At 44.0% G+C, this 22,010-nt stretch overlaps 1 protein-coding gene across 1 annotated transcript in view; it reads right to left on the bottom strand.

Annotated features, from left to right (window-relative positions):
- Positions 1-12,213, bottom strand: part of BMPR2 (bone morphogenetic protein receptor type 2) — a 108,784-nt gene extending 96,571 nt beyond the window's left edge. The window contains exon 1 of the mRNA XM_058664865.1: positions 11,740-12,213. Within this exon, the coding sequence (XP_058520848.1) occupies positions 11,740-11,815 (76 nt within the window). The 5' untranslated portion in view covers positions 11,816-12,213. The remainder of the gene's footprint in view (positions 1-11,739) is intronic.
- Positions 12,214-22,010: the final 9,797 nt, after the last annotated feature.

Raw genomic sequence — 22,010 nt, 5'->3', positions numbered from 1 at the left:
CCTTGGAACCTTGCACCGGGGTGTGGGAGACCTAGAAGAAGCTCCTTGCTCCTGGCTTGGGATCAACACAGCTCCGGCCATTGCAGCCACTTGTGGAGGGAACCATCGAATGGAACATCTTTCTGTCTCTCCTCCTCTCTGTATATATCTGACTTTACAATAAAAATAAATAAATCTAAAACAAAGAATTTAAAATAACAAGTGTTGATGAGAATATGAAGAAATTAGAGGTGCCAAGACTGTGTTACAGCAGGATACACTGCTCCTTACAACACAAGAACCCCATATTGAGTTCTGGCTGCTCTGCTTCTAGTCCAGCATCCTATCTGTGTGCCTGGAAAGACAGCAGAAAGATGGTCCATGAACTTGGGCTGCTTCCACCCAAGTAAAATGGAGTTCCTGGCTCCAGACTTCAGCCTAGTCCAACCTTGGCTGTTGTGCCCATTTGAGGAGTGAACCAGCAAACATACCTCTCTGTCTCTCCTACCTCACCCGTAAAATAAATAATTTAATCTCTTTTTCCCCAGATTTATTTATTTATCTTTATTGGAAAGGAAGATTTACAGAGAGAAGAAGAGACAAAGAGAAAGATCTCTCATCTCCTGGCTCACTCCCCAAATGACCACAATGGCCGGAGCTGAGCCAATCTGAAGTCAGGAGTCAGGAACTTCTTTTAGGTCTCCCACATGGGCTCAGGGTCCCAAGTTCTTGGCCATCCTCTGCTGCCTTCCCAGCCCATAAACAGGGAGCTGAATTGAAAGCAGAGCAACTGGGATGTGAACTGGCACCCATATGGTATGTTGGCACCACTGGCAGAGTATCAGCCTGTTATGCCACCACTGATCCCTCCCCCACACACACTTTAATCTATAAAAAAGATAACAATAAATTAGAATCCTCATAATTAGTGGGAATGTAAAATGGTTCAGTCGCTATAGAAAACAGAAGTTCTTCAACACATTAAACATTTAATTATCATATAATCTAGAAATGTAATTACATTTTTGGTATATAACCAAAGGAACTGAAAACAAGAATTTAGATGGATAATTGTATATCAGTGTTCACTGCAACACCATTCACAACACCCAAATCTGGAAGCAATTCAAGAGTATATGGGCCCGGCGCGATGGCGTAGTAGTTAAAGTCCTCGCCTTGCATGCACCGGGAACCTATGGGGGGCCGGTTCTAAGCCCGGCGGCCCTGTTTCCCATCCAGCTCCCTGCTTGTGGCCTGGGAAAGCAGTTGAGGACGGCCCAAAGCGTTGGGACCCTACACCTGCGTGGGAGACCCAGAAGAGGCTCCTGGCTTCGGATTGGCTCAGCTGCAGCATTTGCGGCCGCTTGGGGAGTGAAACATCAGATGGAAGATCTTCCTCTCTGTCTCTCCTCTCTCTTCTTTCCAATAAAAATAAAATAAAAATCTTTGAAAAAATAGAGTGTATATATATATATATATATATATATATATGGTGCTCACTTTGGCAGCACATATATTAAAATTAGAAAGATAAAGAGTATACATATATATATATATATGATATATACAAATATTCAAACAGTATTTAGCCTTAAAAAGTACTGACATTCTGATAGCTGCTACAGCACAACCTTGAAAACATTAAACAAAATGAGAGCCCATTACAAAAGGACACATATTACACGATTCTACATGATAAGATACCTAGTAGACAAAAGTGTGAAATCGGAGAGATTAAAAGTCACCTGCCACCCATTGTCTGGAGGAGGAGGAGGAGAAGGAGAAGGAAGAGGAGGGAATAGGTAGTCCGCTTCATGGTTACACAGTTTCCCTTGGTGAGGTGACCAACAGGTTTTTTTAATGGGTGCACCACATAGTGAATGTAACTGGTGCCACTGAGTTGAACACTTGAAGATATTTAAAATGGTAAAACTTCGTATGTTACTGTAATTTTTAAAAGTAAATAATATACAGAGTAGTAGGTTAAACATTGTGGCACAGTGGCTTCAGCAATCACCTGCAACACTGGCACTCCAAATGGGTGCCAGCTGGAATGCCGGTGGCTCTAAGTAGCAGATGGAAGACTTTTCTCTCTGGTTCTGCCCCTATCTCCTTGTATCTCTTCTTTCAAGTAAATAAATAAATATTTTAAGTATTATAAAGTTGATAATGTAACATACCAAAACATTGCATTGCATACTTCTAATGTGTGAACTGCATGATACATGAATTACATTTCAATATTTTTCTTTAAAAAAAACTTAAGTTAAAACGTTATTATTGGGCCTGGCGCCGTGGCCTAGCAGCTAAAGTACTCACTTTGAACGCGCCAGGATCCCATATGGGCGCCGGTTCTAATCCCGGCAGCTCCACTTCCCATCCAGCTCCCTGATGGTGGCCTGGGAAAGCAGTCGAGGAATGCCCAAAGCATTGGGACACTGCACCTGCATGGGAGACCTGGAAGAGTTTCCTGGTTCCCGGCTTCGGATCGACGCAGCACCAGCCGTTGTGGTCACTTGGGGAGTGAATCATCGGACAGAAGATCTTCCTCTCTGTCTCTCTTCCTCTCTGTATATCTGACTTTCCAATAAAATAAATAAATCTTAAAAAAAGTTATTATTTACATTCTACTGATTTAGAAAATATAACTGTTCAAACACTGAACTGAAATTCACCTTAACATTATTGACCCCACAATAAGATTGTAAAGAAATCAAGTCTACCTAACTGAATTTCTAATTATTAAAAATCCATTTTTTAGTTCATCAACTCTAAAATTCTAGAGTTCTATTTCAAAAGCATTGCTTGCATTTGGTTGATATTATTATTATATTTTCATTAAAGTATAACCTAAAGAGTCCTTCTTTATATTTTTATCAAAGTAACTGAGCATATATACTCAAGATAAAAAACATATTGAAAAAATTTTTTTACTCCTTTCAAAATAGCACTTTTACAATTTCAGGTTGCCAGCTGCTTTTCCTTAACTTTAGTTAATTTCAAAGCACTCACAAAGTATATCATTCAAAAAGCTACACACATTTCCTAGTACCTAAGTATTACCACTGGCTTTTCTCATATGACAAGCAAAAATACTGTTTGAATACAAGTACTTAAATGTCATCCAGCCCAATCCCTTCATTTTACAAATAAGGATACTGAAACCAAAACAGGTAACCTGATCAAAGTAAACAGCTAATAGTAACATGGATTGCCCAGCTTCCAATCCTGGTTGCCAGTCTGATTTACCTACTTTCACGGATAATTTCCTGGAAGATGAGTAGCAATAAAAGAAAATCAACAGAGAACAACAGGCAGAAAAGCATATTCAAGACAAACTAAGGAAAAATTAAACTATTTAGGGAGAAGAGGGGATGGAGAAATACAAAAGCAGGGAAATTTGGTTTCTAAAGTTAGAAAATGAAAGTCTCAAAAAAGGGTGACTGCAACCGTCACATTCAGTAGAAAAGTCAAAAGGAAGGTCAGTACCTGCTAACCGGGAGCAACCAAAAAACTCGAAACAGAGAGGTGAATAAATACTACTCTTTCAAGAATACTAACAGGGAAATGATCAAGAAGACATAATTACCTTTCTGAGTTGTAGAATACCTACAGGAATTTCTCATCATGTGGCAGACAGAAAATAAAATAGCTAAAAGTTTGCAAAATAACTACCCTATAATATGAGATACAGCTTCTGTTTCAAGCTCACTTAAGATGAGGGTGGGGGGAGGGCAGAGAGTGGAGAGGAAGGACAGCCACTCTACAAACACTTACAAAGGAACCAAACACAAAAGCAGTACAATTGACAGTAGTTAGTGTGGTTCAGAAGGTAAAACTGCCAACCGCACTACCAGCATTCCATGTGTCCCAGCTGTTCCACTTGGATCCAACTCGCGGCTAACAGCTTGGGAAAGTAGCAGGAAATGACTTAAGTACTAAAGAGCCTGAACCCAAGTGGATGAAGCTCCTGGCTCCTGCTTTCCACTTGGTTAAGCTGTGGCGTGAGTAGCCACTTGGGGAGTGAACCAGTGAATAAAAGATTCTCTCTCTCTTTCTCTAATTCCTTCAAATATTTTTTTAAAGACCTAATACATGTTTTTGACTGGACAGTCCAGTTCTCCTTCCACATGTTATAGTACTCTTTTAAAGTTCCCCCTATTTTTCTAACTACTCTCATCTGAGTATGTTTGAATAGAAACTGTCTAAAAGCTGAAACACTCTTGCCAAGCACTTCATTGTATTAAGTTCAAAATAAAGAACATGCAACAGATAGTATGGTCTTTTAGTTCTGATATGTTTATAAATGATAAAACGTTTGTTTTTATTACAGACTTATTTCTACATCCATTTGAATAAATTATATATGCTCTTGTAATGCAATTGTTTTGGCTGTCATATCCAACTGAAAAACAAAAGGGCCCAGCATAGTAGCCTGGCAGCTAAAGTCCTCACCTTGCATGTGCCAGGATCCCATATGGGTGCCGGTTTGTATCCCGGCAGCCCTGCTTCCCATTCAGCTCCCTGCTGTGGCCTGGGAAAGCAGTGGAGAATGGCCCAAAGCCTTGGGACCCTACACCTGCATGGGAGACCCAGAAGAGGATCTGGGCTCCTGGCTTCGGATTGGATCGGATCGGCTCAGCTCTGGCCGTTTCAGCTGCTTGGGGGAGTGAATCAACAGACAGAATATCTTCCTCTCTGTCTCTCCTCCTCTCTGTATATCTGACTTTCCAATCAAAATAAATCTTTAAAAAAAAAAGTTAAGAAAAGGCTTTAAGTCTATTATTGCACTCAAAATTCCATAGTGATCTTCACTGTTTCTGGAAAGAACTTAAGTCTAGACCACTTAGGGACGGTGCAGTGGCAAAATAGGCCAATCCTCTCCCTGTGACACTGGTAGCCCATATGGACATCAGTTCGAGTTCCAGCTACTCCACTTCTGATCCAGCTTGCAGGTTATGGCCTGGGAAAGCAGTAGAGGATAGCCCAGTACCCAGGTGCGAGATCCAGAAGAAGCTCATGGTTCTTGACCTCAGACCTGCCCAGCTTCTGGCCACTGTGGCAATTTCAGGAATAAATCAGCAGATGGAAGCTCTCTATCTCTCCCTCTATCTCTCTCTCTAACTTTTTCAAGTAAAATAAACAAATCTTTTTTTAAAAAGACTAGACCATTAAATCAGGAAAAGGCAGCTTAGTAATATGCTAAATGTTTCAAAATGACAGAAGTCATGAATTCTTAGTATGATATCACTCATATTTATTCTTTTCCAGCAGGTATTGGTCAAACTAAAATACAATTTTTCTTTGGTAGATTCAAATTTAATATATGCAACATGTATCTGGAGGACTCCACATAATATTAATTTATTATTAAAGCCAAAACATTATCTAGTCTAAATTAGTTCAGCACTAACATACTTCTATACTTCATCAACAAATTCTCTTCCAAATCTGCTAAAAGTAAAACTTACCTATTTCTATTAATAAGAAACTTGGGAACTAGTGTCGTGGCATAATACACTGAGCCTCTATCTGAGGTGCCAGCACCCCATATGGATGACAGTTTGAGTCCAAGCTGATGCACTTCCCATCAAACTCCCTGCTAGTGCACCTGGCAAAGTAGCAAAAAAAAAAGGGGGGGGGAGCAAATACTTGTACCCTGCACCCAATTGGGAGAACTAGAAGAAGCTCCAGGCTGCTGGCTTCAGATGAATGAAGAGAAGATCTCTCTCTCTCTCTCTCTCTCTGTCTCTCGCTCTCGCTCTTGCTCTTGCTCTGGCTCTTCTTTCTTGGTAACTCCACTCTTCAAAATACTAACTTGTTAAATATGCACATTTCGAATATGATCTAGTCCAACCTCATATTATTAGACCTGACAAAACTATGTTAAGTAACCTATGTGTCCAGAATTACATAGAATCCATCGCTTCTCGGCCTTTTGGCTAAGATTAGGTGCAGAATTACATAGAATCCAGGTTTCATTAACTTATGGACGATGTCTTCCCATTACACCACTTAAAGCACATTATAGTTGAAGCAACTGGACACAGAAAGATTAAGTTACCAGCATGTCATTTGAGGCAGTAAGCAATCCTAGAATATTTCCTGGCTACAAGTTCTTTTTATTATTCATTCAGTAGGTATTTTTTAAACACCTACACACCTATATAAATTGGAATATAACCCATCACAAAACAACTAAAGGTATAAATCCTACCCTCTTTATCAGCTAAGGGGCCTAGACAAATATAAAACTAATATTCAATAGCAAGGTTATATGTGAGTAGGTATGAAAATCAATAGAATGATCAATTATTTATGAACTTCACTCATTACCTTTCACCATTTGATTTTATACATCAGAGATCAATATTCACTTTCTTATTTTTCACTGTTAAAATGTTGGTCTTTAAGGGTGCGCTTTGGCCTTTAAGTTATGACATGGCTTGGAACACCTACAGCCCGTTATGAGTGGATTAAAGTCCTTACTCCACTCTAAATTCTAGCTTCCTGCTAATATGCACCCTGGAAGGCAAAAGCTCATGAATCAAGTGGTTGGGTCCCTGGTACTCATAAAAAAGACCGAATTATTTCCAGCTCCCAGCTTATGCCTGGCCCAACCTTCATCAATGTGAATCTTTAGGTAAAAATCAGCATATGGGAGATCTCTGCTTTTCTCTATATTTTAAATAATAACTTTCTAAAAAAATCATTTGAGGCTGCTATTGTAATAAACCAGGTTAGCCAACACCTTCAGATTAGCCCAACTTAGGCCATGGTGGTCATTTGGGCAGTAAACCAGCACACAGAAGAGATCTCTTGGGCCTAGCGTAATGGCTCCCTGGCTAAAATCCTCACCTTGAAAGTGCCAGTATCCTGTATGAGTGGCAGTTCATGTCCCACCTGCTCCACTTCCCATCCAGCTCCCTACTTGTGGCCTGAGAAAGCAGTAGAGGGTGGCCCAAAGCCTTGGGACTCTTTACCCTCATGCAAGATCTGGAAAAAGTTCCTGGCTCCTGGCTTCTGATCAGCTCAGCTTTGGCCATTATAGCTATTTGTGGAGTGAACCAGTGGATGGAAGATTTTTGTGGTTCCTTCTTCCATAAAGCTGATCTGCCCTACCAATAAAAATAATAAATCTTTAAGAAAAAAAAGTCTGGCACAGTAGCCTAGTAGCTAAATCCTTGCCTTGCATGCGCTAGGATCCCATATGGGGGGCCAGTTCATGTCCTGGCTGCTCCATTTCCCATCCAGCTCCCTGCTGATGGCCTAGGAAAGCAGTAGAGGATGACCCAAAGCCTTGGGATCCTGAACCCATGTGGGAGACCTGGAAGAAACTCCGGGGTCCTGGCCTTCGTATCAGCTCAGCTCTGGCCATGGTGGCCACTTGGGGAGTGAACATATAGATGAAAGATCTTTCTCTGTGTCTTTCCTTCTCTCTGTAAATCTGCCTTTTCAATAAAACATGAAAAATCTCTACAAAATAAATGAATCTTTAAAAAGAATAAAGAAGTATCTCTCTCCCTCTTTCTCTCTGTCCCTTTCTTTCTAACTCTGCCTTTCAAATAAACAAATAAATACTAAGGATTTGATACCATGCTGTACCAGGCTAAATTTCCACCTGTGGTGCCATATCCTCCTGTTGGTGCTTGTTCAAGTTCCAGCTGATCCATTTCCCATCCAGCTCCCTGCTAATAGCCTGGGAAGACAGTGGAAGCTAACCCAAAGCCTTGGAACCCTGCACTTATATGGCAGACCCAGATGAAGCTCCGGTTCCTGGCTTCAGATCGGCCCAGCTGCAGCTGTTAAAGCCATCCGGGAAGCAAACCAGCAGGTGGAACTGCTCCATCTCTCTCCAACTTCTCTCGTGCCTTCCTTCCCTTCTTGCCTCCTTCCCTACCTCACTCTTTTTGCCTCCCCTTCTCTGTCAGTAACTCTTTCAAACAAAAAGTCTTTAAAAAATATTTTCAAAAAGGTTGATCTTTGGGCTCCGCACAGTAGCCTAGTGGCTAATGTCCTCACCTTGCAGGCACCAGGATCCCATATGGGTGCCAATTCATGGCTCTGCTTCTCATCCAACTCCCTTCTTGTGGCCTGGGAAAGCAGTTGAGCACCGCCCAAAGCCTTAGGACCCTGCACCCACTTGGGAGACCTGGAAGAAGCTCCTGGTTCCTGGCTGGCTCAGTTCTGGCCGTTGTGGCCATGTGGGAAGTGAGAAAGCAGATGGATGTTCTTCTAAATAAATCTTTAAAAAAAAAAGGTGAAAATGACTAAATTTGTAGTTATTCAACAATGTTCCCTAACTGCTCAAGAGCACTAACTAAACAAATGAATCTCCCTTTACGGACAATGTGTTTTGAAAGAGATACCTGTAAAACTGAAATTCCAACAAGTGAATTGTTTCAAATGCATTAGAAATGCTAATGTTTAAGTATTTGTGCTTACTCTCTTATAAAAATTAAGAATTCACCTATTCTCAACTGAATTTGAACTGTGGTAATGCTACAGGGTGGAGGAATCCACCATGGGGGTGTTTGGGAGGTTTGGGGAGGGGTGGGGGGAATCCCAGTGCCTGTAAAGCTGTGTCATATATTGCAATGTAATCAATAAAAATATATATATATAAAAGAATTCACCTATCAACCAAACCAGCACATCTCTTTTTTCATAAGTTTTGAGAATCTGCGCATCAACTCTTCTTAGAATGAAGGAATCCAAGGAATAGACAGAATTAATTGAAAAGAATCAAAAGATATGATTTATCCATGACTCCACAGAGGGATTTAGTATCATTCAGTCACCCAGTACTGTTTTTCTTGTTCGGTCGCTCAATTTGCACCTGTCTCGTTATATCACTCTATCGAAATGTACTGTACATTTACACAGGTCCTCTCTAGTCACCTAGTCACGTAATCAAACTGCATTAGCTACTCCCACATTAAGCAAAGTTTTTTACATATTCAGAATTACGATATTTGCATAACAAGTGCTATACCAATATACACTAAGTATCCATGCTTGTTTTTAATGGCTGGTCTGGTGAAGGCATTTCCATCTCAAGTTCCCAATTAAAGTGAGAAGTTGTTTGTTGCTGCCTCTGTGCTGTTGTTATCATTAATACGCTATGCAAGGGTACAGACTATAATCCTAGCTCCAAAATTCAGTGTGTGGTTATTTAAGTTCTCTGTACTTTAACCTCCCTCTCTTGTAAAACAAGAACCCTCAGCACAGAGCTGTCACAATGATCAAGTGAGAAAATATATGGAAAGTTATTCAAATATTTTTTGTTGGTACATAACTTGCATTCAATAAAATATCAATTATTATTGTAGTTACAATCCTGAAATTTAGATTTCAGATGCTATGTAACACTAAACAAACAATGAAACCACTTTTAAGCAATAATTCTTTTCATTTATTACTTTCAAGGGACATTATTCTAGGGATATTTGTCAAATAGAAATAATGCATTCAAAAATCATTCATTTTTTTTTCCTCTTTGCAGTTCTGACCTCAAAATGATAAGCACATCACTATAAATGGAAATATATGCTCTAAAAAGGTCAAAACAAAGAACAAAAACATTCTGAGATTTCTGCTACGAAAGGACTGCTAAGCTTAAGGCCTTTTTCACTGGTTGTATTTCACAGGAGCTACATGGCTTAAGGCTAGAAAATTTTGAAGAGCTAATGTAATACAAACTTAGGGGAATAAACACATTTTTTTTTTGTTCCTAAAGAAATTGTAATGATTTAAAAAGATATACTAAAATTGGGCCCGGTGGCGTAGCCTAGCGGCTAAAGTCCTCGCCCTGAACGCCCCGGGATCCCATATGGGCGCCAGTTCTAATCCCGGCAGCTCCACTTCCCATCCAGCTCCCTGCTTGTGGCCTGGGAAGGCAGTTAAGGATGGCCCAAAGCCTTGGGTTCCTGCACCCTTGTGGGAGACCTGGAAGAGGTTCCAGGTTCCTGGCTTCGGATTGGCGCAGCACCAGCCATTGCGGCTCACTTGGGGAGTGAATCATCGGATGGAAGATCTTCCTCTCTGTCTCTCCTCCTCTCTATATATCCGCCTTTCCAATAAAAATAATAAATCTTTAAAAAAAAAAAGATATATCGGGCCCGGCGGCGTGGCCTAGCGGCTAAAGTCCTCCTCGCCTTGAACGCCCGGGATCCCATATGGGCGCCGGTTCTAATCCCGGCAGCTCCACTTCCCATCCAGCTCCCTGCTTGTGGCCTGGGAAAGCAGTTGAGGACGGCCCAATGCATTGGGACCCTGCACCCGCGTGGGAGACCCGGAAGAGGTTCCTGGTTCCCGGCTTCGGATCGGCGCGCATTGGCCCGTTGCGGCTCACTTGGGGAGTGAAACATCGGATGGAAGATCTTCCTCTCTGTCTCTCCTCCTCTGTGTATATCCGGCTTTCCAATAATAATAAAATCTTTAAAAAATATATATATATATATACTATAATGTCACTTTCAAAATACATTTTATTCAAAAGGTCAAGTTATTTTAGAGCAACTATATAGATTTATCATAAAACAGTAAGTATTACTTAATAAAACATTAATAATATCAAAAGAACAAAAGCAAAACTTCAGTTGTTTTCTTTAGTATCTTCCCAGTGCAGACTTATAAATGGAAATAAGTACATTCTGTGTTATCACAGCATTGAGAAACTTACTGAACGTGAAAATAATTCACAGAAAGAAAACAAAAGTCATGGAGAAGCCATCATCTGGCCCTTCTCTTATGTTGAACTGCACAATCCATTTGGCCACCCCAAAGCACATTTAAGAAGTATAAGAGTTCACTCCTGAAAATTCCTAAAAATCAATCACCAAAGGCTCCTCAGAAAGTAACTGCAAACGGATCATGAGGGTTTTCTGTCCTCAGAAACTGGGAACTAATAAGAAAACATCTAGAGGAAAGGACGATACCATTTCCCTTCAGGATGAAGCACAATGCAAAGAACTTTCAAGTCTCCTAGAAGTCCGGTGTCAGGTCAAAGTTTTCGCAATGACAGGAAAGCCAACCAATGCCAGGTGACTAATAGTAAAGTTATCACAACACTTCTAAGCCCAAGAGTAACTCCCAAAGCACAGCAAATGTGAGCGTCCAGACGGCTGTGTGATGGCTAAAATACTTGGCAACAAAATAATCCTGGCGATCATGATAAACAGTGTTATACAATATATCAAGAATCTTTATTATTCTGGGGTCCTCAACATTTATTCTAGACATGGAGTCACATTTCTCAATAATGAGAGTAACATGGATTACCCAAGAGCGATCTAAATCTAAAAATAAGATTCGAGAGAGTTGATTTCCTTTCGCTGTAAACCAAAACTGTTTCTTTATATTAAAAAAAAAAAAATCTACAAGCTCTGCTCCAAAGATCTCATAATAGACGCTGTTCACTGTTGATTAAAACATTATTTTTAATTCTGGCATTACCTCACAGCTAAAAATGTCAAGATACCACACCCAATATGTCCCTTTTTCCCTCCCTACGGCGGATTGGGGGGAGTATGGGAGTGGGTTGCAAGCTACACACACACACCACACAAAACCCCAAGGTGATTTCCCTGGCAGGAGTGGGAAAGGCGCGCAGGGCCCCCCGGGGGCCCCCCACCCACCGCACTCCAGCCCCCACGCGCGCAGGGACGAAGGGCGAGCGCAGGCCTCGGCCTCTGCGGGCTCCGTCCCTCGCCAGGCGGCAGGGGAAGTGGCCGCGCCACCGCCACCGGGGCTACTCACCGGCCGCGGTGCTGACCAGCAGGATGGCCCCCAGCAGCCAGGGCACCCGCTGGGGCCGCGGCCGCGAGGGAGGCATCCCGGGCTCGGCCGAGCGCAGGCAGGCAGTCGGCAAGTAGGCAAGACGGGCGTGGGGGGCTCGGCTGGTCTCCCCGTCGTCGGACGGCTCCGGCACCCGCCCCCGATCACAATGCAGTCTCAAAGGACAAATGGCAGATGAGAGGACGGACGGGCAGAGCGTTCATTCCGCGGCAGCGATTCCCTTCCCTCCGCTCCCCGAAGCTTGGGGGGTGCTCGATCGCCTAGGACCCGGTGCGTGCGCTCCCCAAACCAAAGGCATGTCCGTGGGGGTGGGGAGCAGAGAGAAGCAGGCAGCCGAGAAGTAAGCCCCGCAGTTATTTCCCTCGTAGTTTCACGATATCAAAAAAATATCCAGGTTTGGGAGCAAACATATCCAAGGTGCAGAGAGGTGGGGCGCAGGGAGGAAGGCGAGAGCCGCCGATCAGAACAAGTTCTCGACAGCCGGGAAGGGCGACGCTCGGCGGGCGGAGGAGGCGGCCGGCGGCCCGAGTCGCATCGCCCGCGGCTCCCGGAGGGCAGGAGTCCTTTTAAAGTTTCGCTTCGGTGCTTCCCTCACTCGGATTCCGCGAGCAAATCCTCTCCGTCCACTGGATGGAAAAGGGTGCCTGCTTCCACGAACCAGCTCTCACAGCCGTCACGCCTTCAGCCCAACAGTCGTGCGAGGGTCGGGCAGGCCCGGGCCGAGGGGCGCCGGGGAGCGGGGGAGGGGACGAGAGGAATGGGCAGACGGGGCAGGGAGGGCCGGGGCGCCCCGAGACAGCTCGCGGAGGGGAGGTGCGGGAGGCGGCTCCTCTGCAGCCCTCCTGCGTGCGCGCCTCTCCCGTTCGCTTTTATTCCAGACGCTTGAGCTTGCCTGAGGTCAATTCCAGCACGGAAGCCTCGTTTTCTCCCGTCAATGGCTCCGGCGAGCGAATCCCGACCCCCCCTTCCCCGAGGACTCCGCCGCCGCCGCCACCGCCGCCTCGCTTTCCCCGCAGCTCTGGGCTCCGGGCGGAGCTCGGGCGTCGCGGGCCGAGGGCGGGGGGCGGCGGGAGGGTGGATGTCGGTGGCCGGGGTGGAGGGGTGAGCGAGCGAGGCGGCTAGGCACCCGCGGCACCCCTCCGGGAAGCACTCCCAGTAGCTCCAAGCAGACCAGACACAAAGGGGGGAGTCGCCGCAGCTGCCCGTCTGCGGCGCTCCCGGTCACCGGAGTCGCCCCGCCTCCGCCGCCGCCGCCGCCGCCGCCTCAGTCTCCGGCTCTTCCCGGCCTGTCTGTCTCTGGCCTGTGGTGCAGCGCGGGCGGCGGCGCGACGGAGCCCACACTGCGCGTGCGCGCTCGCCGCCCCGCCCTGCCCCGCCCCTCGCCCGGGGCTGGCGGAGCGCTGGGAGGCCCTCGCGCGGCGTGGCTCTCCTCCCTTCAGCCGGCCTGGGCAGGGTGGGGCTGGCGAGCCGCTGGACAGCCGCGGCCTTTTACCCTCACGCACACGTACACGCATCCCGTCCCTGCGTGAATACATGTTCACGGCTCGGGATGTAATGTGTGAGAGAAGGCGACCGCATCTTTTGTCCGAGCATTCAGCCAGACTCTTCGGATCCCCGTGATTTAGCCCAGCTGAGGTGTCTCGCGGAGACTCTTGGAGGGGAAGCCTGGCAGAGATATGCCCCCACAACACACACCCCTGCTCTCTGGGGCCGGACCCTCCCTCTCCGTTGGCCAGAGCATCCGGTTGGACCCGTCTTTCCCAGAACCTGAGACCGTGGCCTCCTCAGAGCTCCTCACTAACAAAAGCCGGAATTGGGATACCACCTTTAGGCATGCACTAAAGGGCGTCCTGCAGCCTTAAGCATCCAGTCTCAGAGCCCCTCTCAGCTGACTGGGGGTAGTTGGTTTTCTCAAGGAAGCGAGGCCAGGAAGAAAACTCCCTGGAAAGGATAGAGCCCGCCCTGCGTGTGTGCACGTCTCTGTGTGTGTGCGCGACGTGGTTTCCACTTCTCCAAGGAGGGCCTTTACCCACAAAGGCCGGGGCTTGAGGGGCCTCTTAGGTCTTGGGGAAGGGAAATTGAGGGAGAGAGCTGCTCCCTGGGTCGAGGGTGACCAAGGATCTTCGCATCCCCAACACAGAGCAGGTTCGGTCGCTATTGCCGCTTTCTAGGATCTCCTGAGTACGCGTGGTGGTTTTTTTTTTCTTTTTGGCCATTTGCAAGTCTGGTCTGTCTCCAAGCAACCAGGATAGGGGAGGGGAGCCCTTCGGAATCCGCCGACTTGGGTGGGATTTTGCTGGGGGAGAGGGAAGAAGGTGAGGTCTGTGGCGCCATGATCGGAAGTCTGGGTTTAATTCTCTACTGCGAGGTGGAAAATTTGCGTGGGAGGGCGATTTTCAGAGGTGAAGATCTCCCAGTAGGTTATTCTGAAGACTACATTAGCTGGTCTTTCTTTGTGGCGAGGGGCAATCCTAAAGATACATTCATAAATTCACTCCAAAAGCCATATTCTTTGCTTGCTTGGTCAAGCCCCCTTTTTATCTCTTTATCCGAGCTTGCTGTAAATAAATCTCCACATTCCTAAGACTGGTTTTTGTTATCCTGCTAAATATTTTCCATAATTAGGGGTTGTCATAATACCAACCCAGGATTCTAGGACTCTTAAGTCGAAATATTTTTATACCGTTTACCCTCAGGCAGAGAAAAAATTTTCCATGTAGTAAAATCCTTTTTTAAAAAAAAAATAATAGTATGTTTTGATTCATTGGCTTTTTTTTTTTTTACTATATTTTGTTTTGCCTGTAAGATCTGAAGTAACAGATGAATTGTTTTATCACTTGGCTTTAAAGGAGATCTAGCACTCCAGCAAAAGGGCTGTATAGGTTACCGATACAGAAATGTATTGTTTGATCGTCTACTGTTTACCAAATTGGGAATTAAGTACTTGATTATTATCATAAAAATTTCCTAACACTAAATACTCTCATAAATGTCATAAATGTGTGATAAATATATCAAAAAGAAGGAAAGGTCTTGGAAAACACATGAGAAAAGACACATGACAGTGACTTGGTAGGAATCAGCAACTAGACAGGCAGCCCTTTTTCTTTTGTTCTTGTAATGTCTCAGTTGGGTCATGATTGTCCACTCACAGTGAGAAAGAATATCAAAGAAGAGTTGGAACTGGCAACTATTTTTTTTAAAGATGTATTTATTTTTATTACAAAGTCAGATGTACAGAGAGGAGGAGAGACAGAGAGGAAGATCTTCCATCCAATGATTCACTCCCCAAGTGAGCCTCAATGGCCGGTGCTGCGCCGGTCCAAAGCTGGAAACCAGACTGGCTACTATTTATACACTACACAAGAAAGACAGTACAAGTTCTGCTCACATGAAAACAAAGAATTCGCAGGGCAAGTGAGGTCTGCAACTAACTGGTCAGAATGGGTTAGGTTGCTAATAACATCCCCCAAATAGCAGCCTATTGCCAAAAAAAAATTGCTTTCCTACATGTTACAATGCTTGGTGGTTATCAAGAGATCTATCCTTAGTGGGGTCCACCAGGAAACAGACCCTGAAATGTGGGAGATCTGTGTGCAGGAGGGTATTGCTAACCTCTTCAAAATCCATGTCTGTGGGAACTGCCTGAAGAACCCAGGGCTGGGGAATGTAGGAGTTGCAAGTGAGGTTTTAGCCAGTCCTGCGGGGAGTTCTGGAACTGAGATGGATCTTCAGCACTGTCCTGTAATTGGGAGCTCCGGATGTTTTAAACTCACATCAACAGTGACTACATGTGGGCTGCAAGCAGGGAAGAGAAGGTGAGCTTGAGCAAGATGATTTTTTCTCACCAGGACTGACCCCTGGAGAGGAACTCATCAGGGAGCTGGCAACCACCAGTATTACCTCAACTAGGAGAGAGACTATGTTTGACCTACAAGGTGGATCTAGGGAGTCAGAATAACTCCATAGCATGAACTCTGTTCATTGCAGTCACAAAGGCCCCCAAATTAGTGGAGACACATCCTTTCAAGATTACTATGCATCAAATTAAGACATGGTTTGGAATGCCAGCACCCATATTAGAATGCCTGGTGTTGAGTCCTGGCTCTGCTTCTCAATAAAGCTTCCTACTAATATGCACCCTAAAAGGCAGCAGATGATTTGTTCAAATGGTTGGGTCCAGGTTGAGACCAGGTTCAATTTCCAGGTCCTAGCTCTAGCCTGCCTTGCCCCAGCTGTCTTTTTCTGTCTGTATCTCAAAAAAAAAACAAAAAAGAAGAAGAAGAAAAAAGAAATAATTTTAAAGGATTGCCACAGAGGAGATCATAACATCTACTTACTGGTGCTGCAGTATCTTTCTGTAGCAATTGAAAATCTCCCACCCAGAAGCAATGTGCTTTACTTCCACTCATATGTCATTGGCCAACAAAGTCACATGGCCAAGCCTAACTTTAAAGAACAGGAAATATCCAACCCTGCTACTAGAAAAAAAATCTGCATATTTGTTCAATAACCCTCAAGACTACCAAAGCAGCCAAGCATAAAATAACCCCCACTATTCTAAATGCCAAAAGCCCAAGAGTAGGGGGTCTTCCAACTTGGGAAAACCCCTGGAGTTACCAATCAGAGAATGGAGGAAACAACACACAAATCAGGTGGACAGAGCAACTGCATATCAGAGAATAATGGATATTCACTTATATTCAACAATACTGCAAGAAGTTTGTGGAAAAGGCCAATGTCATGGAACAATGATTAAAGTTACTGCCCATAATGTTATCGTCCTGTACAGGCACTGCTTCATGTTCTGGCCGCTTCACTTGGATCCAACTCCCCGCTAATATGAAAATGGATTTTAAAAATGCGTTCATTTGGGTGAAAAAATTACTAATCTATTGTCATTTTTCATAATGTACATTTTCTAGGAACTTTCTGAAGCCTCCTTATACATGGATTTTAAATTTTTTTGAACCAAATATACTTATCTTCCAATTTCATTTTTCTATGAACTTTTTTTGAGTACTATGATTTTTAATGGGTTGTGTCTTTCAATTGGAAGACTGACAATGCATGGCCCTTGTATTAGGAAGAGACAAGGGATAGTATGCAGATTATTAAATAATAATTAGAATAAAGGTCTTGTAGCACGGTACAATTCTCATATTCTGTATTAGAATATCAGAATTATAGCTACTTTACTTCCAATTCAGCTTTCTGCAAAGGCACCTTGTAAGCAACAGACAACTACTTAAATGTTTGGTCACTGCCACCTATGTGGGAGACTAAATGAAATTCCTGATTCCTGCCCTTTGGATTGCCCATCCCTGGCTCTTGTGGGCATTTGAGTAGTGAGCCAGTAGATAAATGATCTCTTTCTGGCATGGTGGCATATCAGACTAATTTTCTGACTGTCGTGCAAGTATTCAGTCTGGGTGTTGAGTCATGTCATGACTGCTCCATTCCATCCAGCTCCATGCTTATGACCCAAGAAAGCAGTAGAAGACAGCCCAATCCCTGGGAACCCGGCACTCATGTGGGAGACGGCGATAAAGCTCCTGGCTCCTGGCTCCAGCCTGACCTAGCCCTGGCCATTGTGGCCATTTGGGGAGTGAACCAGTGCTTGGAAGATCTTTCTCTATATATCTCCTTCTCTCTGTGTATCTACCTTTCCAATAAAAATAAACAAAAAGACTTTAAAAAAAATCATAGATAGCCAGTTTAGTACTGGGACATCTTTCCAGGTTGAAATAACAGAAAGTTACTTTAGTGTTTAATCTTTAGGCTTACACTGAGAAATGGGATGTAGTATAGTCTCCTTTGGGAAGATTGAGGTATCCTTGTGAAGAGAAAGGAAAACCCAGCCTTGAAGCACAAAGAAAATGAAATTGGGCACTCACCTCCCTGGCATCCTATGGACCTGAATGCAGCCTTAAGTCTGCCTCCTTAAAGCAAGCAAAAGTTAAATAAAAAGAGCTTTGTATTTGGAACTTGGATCTATGAGCCATCTTTTACCTCATTTTTGAAAATGTTGTTAACCTAACTGGGTTTGGGCAAACTCTTTCCTGAAGAAGAAAAAATAAATCACCTGTGCCTCCCATCCTGATTGTGCCGCGGCTTCTCCCTGAACCCCAGCTTCTCCCCAAAGCACTGAGAGCTCAAAGGAGGACTGACATGGTTCATACATTAATTGGATTCACTCTAGACTTTTCTATCCGTGTCTTCTAAGAACTCTTCATTGCTTATGTGCACCACTGAGCCGATTCCCTCCAGTGAGTACATATAAGATCGTTTATTCTCTAAGCTCTGTTTCTCCATATGTGTCTAAAATTTTTATGAAGGGGGTCAACATGTGGCACAGTGGGTTATATATTTAAAAGAACGCCTGCCATTTCATTCTATACTGGAGTATAGCCATTTCAAGGCAGAATCACTGTTGTTAAATCCTATTAAGACTTAATGTTGGAGCCAGCATTGTGGCAGAGAGGGTAAAGCCACCATTTGTAATACCAGATTTTCAGATGGATACCCATTCAAGACTAGAATGCTCCACTTCCAATCTAGCTCCCTGTTAATGTGGGTGAAAAGGCAAAAGAGAAAGATTGATACAGGTGTTTGGGCCCCTGCCATCCACTTGAAAGAGCTAGATGAAGCTCCTGGCTTTGGTCTGGCCCAGCCCTAACTACTGTGTCTCTTTAGGGGATGAACTAGTTGATGCAAGATTTTTCTCTGTTTCTCTTTCTCCGTCTCTCCCTCTCTCTCTCCTTAATTCTGATTTTATACACACACACACACACATATATATATATGTGTGTGTATACACATATATGTGTGTGTGCATATATATATATATATACATTTTTTTAAAGGCTTATGAGTCAGGTACCATGGCATTACTGTAGTAAGCCTCCACTTGTGATGTCTGCATCTGATATGGGTGCTGGTTCAAGTCCCAACTGTGCCACTTCCAATCCAGCTCCCTGCTGACGCACCTGAGAAAGCAATGAAGATGGCCCAGGCTCTTGGGCTCCTGCACACAAATGGGAAAGCTCACAGCCTTGAACTGGCCTGGCTCCAGCCACTGCAGCTATTTGGGAAATGGACAAATAAATACAAGATCTCTCTATGTGTCTGTCCTTTTCTATATATAAAATCTGCTTTTCAAATAAGATAATAAATTAATCTTTAACAAAAAGTATGTTAATAGCATTAGTTCTTTGGAGTTAAAAAGCAAGAGATACTATGGCAAACATTCACTAATATTGATTAAATCAGGTAAAGGACACACAAGTCGATAAAGTGAGGCCTGACCTGTAGAACATAAATATTTGTTTTAAAGAAACACAGGGGGCCCAGCACGGTAGCCTAGTGGCTAAAGTCCTCGCCTTGCACATGCCAAGATCCCATATGAGCGTCAGTTCTTTTTCCAGTGGCCCCACTTCCCATCCAGCTCCCTACCTGTAGCCTGGGAAAGCAGCCGAGGACAGCTCAAAGCCTTGGGACCCTGCACCTGCGTGGGAGATGTGAAAGAAGCTCCAAGCTCCTGACTTCAGAGCTCAACTCCAACCATTGTGACCACTTGGGGAGTGAATTAATGGATGGAAGCTCTTTCTCTCTGTCTCTCCTCCTCTCTGTATATCTGACTTTCCAATAAAAATAAAACGAATCTTAAAAAAAAAAAAAGAAAGAAACAGCGGAATGGACTTCTGGTCTAGAGGTAGTGCTTAGGTTTGATTCTTAGCTTCAGCTCACATTGCTACCTTCCTGTCAGTGCAGACCCGGCCGGGGAGACTAACCAATGATCACCCAAGTATTTGGATCCCTACCACCCACATGGAATACCCAGAATGAGTTTCCAGTTCCCAGGCTTGATTTGGTTTAGCCCCAGTCTTGACTGTTAGGAAATGAACCAACATGTGTATTGTGGGCTAAGGAGTTGATTAGCGCTCGTTGAGCCGGGCAGGAACTGGGCTTGTGGCTAAGAACACCTAGACTAATGGACTTATCTGTATCCAATATCCTGGCTAAATTAGGACGTGGGGGGAAGAGTGTATTAGGAGAGGTGAAGGAGCAATAAAGAGAGACTTGGCAGAGACTTCTACCATCACTGGTCTCCCGTGGGTGCTTCAGACCCAGACCTTCTCCCTGTCCACGTTGCTGGTTCTACTGGTTGGAGCACAGTTGGAAGCCACATGAGTAGAGGTTGAAAAATAGGCTTAAAGATGTATTCTTTTATAGGATAAATGAGTGAAAATTCTTGAAAAATAATACTCTTAAGACTAGCTAGGGAATTCTAGGATCCTGCCCTAAGGAAATATTCACAAAGATAGGCAACAATGTCCATCACAGCATTATTTATAGTACTGGAAAGCTGAAAATTATTGAAATATCTGAAAATAAAGCAGCAGGGGTCTGTGTTGTTATTCAGCTAGTAAGCTGCTGCAGGGAAGATGGGCACCTTGCATCAGAGTACAGGTTTCATTCCTGACTGGTCTACCTCCTATCCAACTCCCCACCATGTACCAGGAAAAGGAGTGGCTGATTGCTAAAATGGTTCGGACCCTGCCACCAGCAGGGAAGGCCATGATAAGGTTTCTGGCCCGTAACTGGCTATTTAGATAGTGACCTAACAAGTGAAAGATAAACACATCAATTTGACTACGTCTCTCTCTCTCTCTCCCGCTCTCTCTTTCTCTACTTTACACATAAATAAATAAATAAATAAATAAAAAGGAACAGTTATGGGCCAGCAATATGGTAGAATGGGTAAAGCTGCTGCCTGAGACGCCTTTGTGTTCCAATTGCAACAAAATCATATCAAATCATACATGTTTTCTTTTGTCTTCAAAAGAGGAATTTCCTGGGTCTAGCACAATAGCTCAGTGCTAAATTTTCACCTTGCCAGCACTAGGATCCTATATAGGTACTGGTTCATGTCCTGGCTGCTCTACTTCCCATCCAGCTCCCTGCTTATGGCCTGGGGAAGCAGTTGAGGATGGCCCAAAGCCTTGGGAACCTGCACCTGCGTGGGAGACCTGTAAAAAGTTCCTGGTTCCTGGCTTTGGATTAAGTCAGCTCTGGTCATTGCTACTATTTGGCGAGTGAACCAGCAGATGGAGAATTTTTCTGTCTCTCCTTCTCTCTCTCTCTCTTTTTTTTTTTAAAGATTTATTAATTTTTTATTATAGCCAGATATACACAGAGGAGGAGAGACAGAGAGGAAGATCTTCCGTCCGATGATTCACTCCCCAAGTGAGCCGCAACGGGCCGGTGCTGCACCGATCCGAAGCCAGGAACCTGGAACCTTTTCCAGGTCTCCCACATGTAGGCAGTGTCCCAATGCATTGGGTCGTCCTCAACTGCTTTCCCAGGCCACAAGCAGGGAGCTAGATGGGAAGTGGAGCTGCCGGGATTAGAACTGGCGTCCATATGGGATCCCGGGTGCGTTCAAGGCGAGGACTTTAGCCACAGGCCACGGCGCCGGGCCCTCTCCTTCTCTCTTTAAATCTGCCTTTCCAAGAAAAATAAATATATCCTTAAGAAGAAAACAGGAATTTTTCCCATATCAATTTATACGTACCTCCATTCTCCTCACATTAATCTGATGGTCATTTCTATCTTTTTTTTTTAAAGATTTATTTATTTTTATTGAAAAGACAAACATACAGAGAGAAGAAGATAGAAGATTTTCTGTCCATTGATTCACTCCCTAAATGGCCACAATGGCTGGAGCTGAACTGATCCAAAGTCAGGAGCCAGGAGCTTCTTCCAGGAATCCTGTGCAGTTACAGGGTCCTAGGGTTCTGGGCCATCGTTGACTGCTTTCCCAGGCCACAGGCAGGGAGCTGAATGGGAGGCGGGGCAGCCCAGGATTAGAGCCCGCACCCATATGGGATCCTGAGGACTTCAGCCACAAAGCTACCACACCAGGCTCCATTTATAAATTCAGTAGGAGTTTGCTAGTAACCTATTTTCTAACAGTTAACCTAGTAACCATTTGTTGGTGAAAGAGAAAGAATGTGAAGTGATAGCTAATCTGGTTTGGGGAGTTATCCAAAAGGAAAGTAGATACTAAAAAAGAGGAGAAAATACAGAGAAATTTGATTATAAATTTTCCTGAGAAAACCAGGTATTTTTTAATATTTTATTTAAATTATTTATTTAAATAAAAATTATTTTATTTTTTTAAATTTAGCACATATTTGTAAGAAAGTATTAACTCAAGTATACACTCT

This window comes from Ochotona princeps, chromosome 5, assembly GCF_030435755.1.
Source record: "Ochotona princeps isolate mOchPri1 chromosome 5, mOchPri1.hap1, whole genome shotgun sequence".
NCBI classification, from domain to species: domain Eukaryota; kingdom Metazoa; phylum Chordata; class Mammalia; order Lagomorpha; family Ochotonidae; genus Ochotona; species Ochotona princeps.
This window is presented reverse-complemented; position numbering and strand designations above follow the sequence as displayed.